General features: G+C 42.8%; 1 protein-coding gene across 1 annotated transcript; it reads left to right on the top strand.

Moving 5' to 3' along the window:
* On the top strand, positions 1–3,335 carry LOC108580015 (synaptic vesicle glycoprotein 2B-like). Its single transcript, XM_017943664.1, has 11 exons — positions 1–284; positions 374–592; positions 664–826; positions 888–1,009; positions 1,071–1,315; positions 1,399–1,541; positions 1,921–2,095; positions 2,173–2,287; positions 2,354–2,513; positions 2,941–3,068; positions 3,138–3,335. Exons 1-11 carry the CDS (start codon positions 209–211, stop codon positions 3,191–3,193), a joined length of 1,602 nt encoding a protein of 533 aa, XP_017799153.1. The 5' UTR covers positions 1–208; the 3' UTR covers positions 3,194–3,335.
* Positions 3,336–5,752: the final 2,417 nt, after the last annotated feature.

Genomic DNA, 5,752 nt, shown 5'->3' with positions numbered 1-5,752 from the left:
AGTTTCGTCGGTTTGCTTAATTAAGTCGTTTTAGGACACGATTCACGTTCTATCGCTTCTACATATTTCGCTAGTCGACACACGCGAACAGTATCGGGAGCGGATAGGCGAGCCCGAGAAACAGAAATTGGGAACGAAGAGATAGGAGAGGGCCCACCGGCGGTAAATCATACTTTCGGGCTTATGGAAAATTACGATTCGCCCGAGAATGCCAAATAATTCCAGGGTTAGCGTCGCTGTTGTTCCAGATCTGCTCACAGATGTCGGCGACAAAAATCATTCGAGTGAGTCTTTCTTCATCTACGAAAATCGAGATATCGATGGTTCGTGTTCCACGAAGGAAACTCTCGTTGAAAAATGTTCTTTGAAACAGACGAGGAAAATGTTGAAGAAAGGCCAGCAGATTTCGAGGCAGCCATCGCTGCGGCTGGTAGCGGAAAATTTCAATATCTCCTCCTTCTGGCTATTATTCCAGGCTCGTGGGCAACTAGTATCGACACCGCTAACGTGGCGATCATTCTTCCATCGGCAGAATGTGACCTGCAAATGACGTTCTTCCAGAAAGGTGTTTTAAACGCCATCACTTATATAGGTCAGTATTTTCAGTCTTACTAATAAACACATATTTATCCCTCTGTCTTAACGTTCTTGCGATTCTCTCAGGAATGGTTTCTAGTGGTTTTCTGTGGGGCTACATAGCTGACGTTAGAGGCAGGAGATCGGTCTTCCTCTACGGCTATCTGGCCGATGGTATCTGCAACGTTCTCTCAGGATTTTCCCAGAGTTTCTGGACTCTAGTTTTCTTCAAGTTCCTCAGCGGTTTCATGTGAGTCGATGGACAGTCTTTTGGAAAATTTCGAGTAAACAAGAGTAATTCTTTGGTTCAGAATAAGCGGCCCTCATGCTTCCATGGTGGCTTACTCGTCGGAATTCTACGGAATGAAAGGAAGAGTGAGAATCCCGCTTATCATTGGTTTTTCTATCACGTTTGGAAATATCGTGACTACAGGTACGATTCTGAACAACGTAACGTCGAGATGAAGCACCTGTTTACACGTTTCATCTCGCAGTTCTAGCGTGGATTATCGTCCCTCAAAACTGGTCTATCGTTTTATGGGACGGTGCGTTCGTCTACAATCCCTGGAGGCTCTTTCTGTCCGTGTGTGGTCTACCGATGTTGATCGGTGTAGTTTGTCTCTCCCTGTTCCCGGAGAGTCCCAAGTTTCTCATGTCTCAGGGCCGTATGGAGGACGCGTTGAAAGTTTTCAGGACGATCTATCGGATAAACACGGGGAAACCCGCGGAAGAGTACCCGGTGAGAAGTTTCGAACGGCAGTTCTGATAGTTTGTCGAATTTCGAGGGAACGATCGAATTAACGAAGACGGTTTCTGTTCAAGATACAACACTTAGGGAACGAGATTTCGGAGAAATCGAACGAAGAGGATCGAGATGAAAATATCGAGAAGAAAGCGATTTTCTTCTATCCGTATTTACCGCGAATTCTTCTCGTCGTTGTTATACAATTTGGATCGATGTACGCGTGAGTGTTCCTTTTTCTTCTCTGTTACGTGCGATAAAATGGGCCACCGTTCAGCTGTTCTGAATTGGAATTATATTGCTTTCGAGAAATAAAAGTAACAGTTCGTGACCTACTGTGAATGGAGTGTTGTTAAAAAGTAATTAAAAGGGAATGGAGGATTGATTGTGTCGTCAGAAGGCGGCAGTTGTGACGAACGACCACGTTCGCTTTATCTCGCGTGTAATAAAAGCGTGAAGCAGTGAAAACGTGACGTTCATCGAGGCTGATATGACGTCAAAACGAGACAATAAAATTTACCAAACAGCTGTGATTGAAGGAATCTCAATTAAGAAATGTCGCTGGTAAAGTAACGTAAACTGAATAGAAAAATATTTTATAGGTCGAACACGTTTCGTCTGTGGCAACCACAGCTTTTCACGATCCTCGAAAACTTCGTTCCAGCGAATTACAACTTGACAGCAGAACACTCTCCGACGTTTTGCGAAATTTTGGATCTCTCTTCCGCTCCAAACGCGACTTCCATGATTGCCGACGAGCACTCGATATGCGTAAACGTGAGGCAACGATTTTCCACGGACAAAACTTCCCTTTTCACTTCTCTAATTACACGTCACTTTTACACACATTTCAGAGTGTCGTGAATGAATCGGTTTACACGAACACGGTCATCGTAGCCATCTTCGGAAGCTTCTTACTCCTCGGTGCTAGCTTCGTACTGAAATACATCAATCACAAAATTCTACTACGTGAGTTAGAAAGAAATTCCACGATGTAGTCTATTTAACAACATTCAAATCGTCCTTTAATTACAGAAATTTGCTACGGAATTGCAATAATCTGCATAATTTGCATGAACTGGTCGACCAACAAATTGACAACCTTGTTACTCACGAGCTCCTTCATTGGTTTCACCAACACCACTCTCAACACCGTCGTTGCTGCAACCGTTATTTTATTTCCAACTGCTTTAAGGTTGAACAATCATTTTTAACACAATCGTGCAATTCTTATCGCTCACTTCTACCGGATGACTGTGAAAGTTCGCGCTCGATTTTCAGAGGTGGCGAGAACCTTATCGGCTTCGGCACAGATGTCTCTTTTAGCGTAATGTTACGTTCCTATCGAAAGATACACCGCTTATATTTTATTTTCAAATAATTATTCATCTCGTTTCATTTCAGTTTCGAATGAAATCTGCTTTTGCACACACCGATTGTGTTTTATCTTCAAATCACTATTCATCTCGTTCCATTTCAGTTTCAAAGGAAATCTGCGTTTGCACACACCGATTGTGTTTTATTTCCAAATCGGGCGCGAACTTTTGCAGTCATCCAACATTAAACACTCCATGAAACGACCGTTTGCACGCTGTTCAGTTAGGATTCTCTTCTAAAATTAGGGCGATAGCGGTGAGCCTGGTAATGACAATTGGAAGGCTCGGATCGATCTGTGGAAACATGCTGTTTCCAGTGCTACTGGACCAAGGATGCTTTGCACCGATGATCCAGTTGGCGTGCTTCATCTTACGTAAGCTTCACCCTCGCCGAATCCAACAATTTCCCTTCGAAAAATACTATAATTCATCGCCTGTTACAGTCTGCATCGTTCTAACGTGCTTCCTTCCGATACCGAAGAAGAAGGCCAAGGAATAGCCTCGTTGCGCAAGCGTCCACGAAATCAATTTACCTTCCATTCCAAGATAGAGTGTTCACCAGGCGATTCCTCGCCGGAAACCGCCGGAGTTTTCGCACTGGGAACTGGGCCAACGTGAAGAACGCCAGAGATGGGCAGAGGTCGAGGGATCGAAGGATGAGATAGATTTATATTACGTGACTGCGTTACGAGATTAAGCTGTGTTCGGATGAGAGAAGTTACAGTTGAGCAGAGATTTTTCAGTGTGCAGTGTTTCAAGTTGTTTGTAGATCGAGGAACTTTATCGTTCTTCTTAGATATTCTTACGTTGCGGATATTTCTAGGAGGAATTGAGATCTTCTTTCGAGATGGTATATTTATTTAGGTAGAAATTTAGGGGTCTGTTTCGTTTCTAAGTGTATTTATGAGCTAACTGTGGTGAAAATTTGATTAGAAGGTTGTGATAATTGGGAGAGATAAGTGATTACAGACATTTCGCTTCGCCTTGAACTCGTTCTTCTCTTTCAATTATGAAAGAATTGCGATTGGAATTTGGAAAACTGGGATCGCTGGGGACTATGCAATGCTTGTAATAATGTCTGGTTTGAATTGGAAGCAATTCTGTCGATTGGTTTTTCAGATATGTTCACTTTACGAGAGCCTGTTAACAAATACACGTTCGAGCTTCAGACTCGGTATATTTTAACTCGCGTAACTTGATTAATTTTTAATAAAATTCGCCGAATATACTCTCCTAACTTCAATCTTCAACCCTTTATAACATTGTGCGACTTTAAAGTTATGCATCGATTCATCTATATTTTACAAATTTCATTTAATTTATTTATTGCTGTACTATTACACTGTCACCAATCAATTTTCTTATTTCCTAATTCCCTAATAATAATTTAAAAAAAAATGTAACATTCCAACGAACTACAATCTTTCTTCTCAGAAACGACGAGAAATCGCGTTACAAAGGGTTAAGAACGAGAATATCGAATGGATGTAACCCCCTTTGAAGAAAGACACGCTGCTTGACGCAACACGAACGCGAATAAAAACAGAAACAGGCAGAACGAGAGAATAATGGTAGAGAGAGGCGATTCATCGAAGCAAGAAAGCAAGAACAACGACAACCACTGTGTTACACAATGGGACGGCTGGATATTTCCAGACGGACACTCTTCACGGTCGCGTTGCAGCGGCAGAGGGAGGTGGATCGATCTCGATTTAAAACGATGATCGGCCATGTCGAGGACGAAGCTTGGCGTTCCTCAGGCCGCTTGTACACGCCGCGCCGCGAACAACACATGAGGCTGCCACCGAGGGGCCTTGGGTTTCACTTTCGACACATCCTGGAGAGCCCTCCGCAGCCTTCACCCACATGCTCGTTCTTCTCGATCCCCCTTCGCGTACGGTAGAAGAGAACCACCACGAGCACAGGCGTTTCGTGTGGACGCGGCATTATCGCGCGCCCAGAATCTCGACACCTTCGCGGCGGCCACGCTGATCGAGTAATTACGCGTGTCCATAAAAGTTCTGCGCGCGTATTACAATGAGAGAAAGCCAAGGCGCCTCGAACGTTGCGCCGCGGCGTGTATTTTCAGCAAGGTACCAATCAACCTTGATATCTCGCCATTCTTTCCATTTTCCCGGCGTGTCCCGGAAGATGTTTCGCGAATTTTTTTTATGCGACCAATGGAACGTTTTTTAAGGGTATTTTTGAGCTTTCGTCGCGTGACATTTGGACGCCCGGTGTGCTTCCAATGACGATCTTCGTGACTGAATGGCAAACCTTTTGATTCGGTGAAACTTTACCATTTTTTAACGATACTTTTGCTTCTCTCTCGATGTTTGCACGCCTGGTGTTTTCCAGCTGGTTTTATTCGCGAAATGCAATATTTTTGATTCGCTGTTACTGATCTCTCGAAACTTTACCATTTTTCACGATACCTTTGGACACTCGGTGTGTCTCAAAAGATTCCATTCGTGACTCAATGACGAATTTTGTTTAGTGCGACGAATGGAACATTTTTTCACGATACTTTTGATGTGAACACTCGGTGTGCCCCGTAAGATTTCATTCGCGATTGAACATCAAAAGATTCCATTCGTGACTCAATGACGAATTTTGTTTAGTGCGACGAATGGAACATTTTTTTCACGATACTTTTGATGTGAACACAAATTTTCTTCATTGCGTTACATGGAACATCTGCTTCGGTGTTACGATCCATCTTACAAGATTAGATAGGAAACTTAAGAATTTCCATGCAAGAGAAGCAACAACGTTGCAATGATATACCGTTAAGCAGATAAAACAAGACTTCAAAGAACTATGCTCAAACAACGACTTAAGTTATCTTGGTCGGATAAAAGGTAACTTATTCAATGAAATGTTCAATGAAATATTAGCAAGAATGTTTCATTTCCTTCGGTAGATCGATACAGGTGTTGCGTGGAGAATACTCTATTTGTGGTTGTTCATTTACTGTGTGAATCGCACGATTAGTTTGATCACATGAACCATTCTCAAGAATTTCGTTTACTTATATAATTCACCGATATTAGTATTT

The sequence above is a fragment of the Habropoda laboriosa genome, unplaced genomic scaffold, assembly GCF_001263275.1.
Source record: "Habropoda laboriosa isolate 0110345459 unplaced genomic scaffold, ASM126327v1 scaffold2, whole genome shotgun sequence".
NCBI lineage: Eukaryota > Metazoa > Arthropoda > Insecta > Hymenoptera > Apidae > Habropoda > Habropoda laboriosa.
The sequence above is the reverse complement of the archived record's forward strand: the minus strand, read 5'-3'. Positions and strand labels throughout refer to the sequence as shown.

What these genes read in the sequence shown, in the direction of transcription:
- LOC108580015 (XM_017943664.1), top strand. Translation starts at nt 209, where the DNA reads ATGCCAAATAATTCCAGGGTTAGCGTCGCTGTTGTTCCAGATCTGCTC. An exon ending in CGGCGACAAAAATCATTCGA is followed by an intron (nt 285 to 373) that starts GTGAGTCTTTCT and finishes TCTTTGAAACAG; the next exon opens with ACGAGGAAAATGTTGAAGAA. An exon ending in AAACGCCATCACTTATATAG is followed by an intron (nt 593 to 663) that starts GTCAGTATTTTC and finishes CGATTCTCTCAG; the next exon opens with GAATGGTTTCTAGTGGTTTT.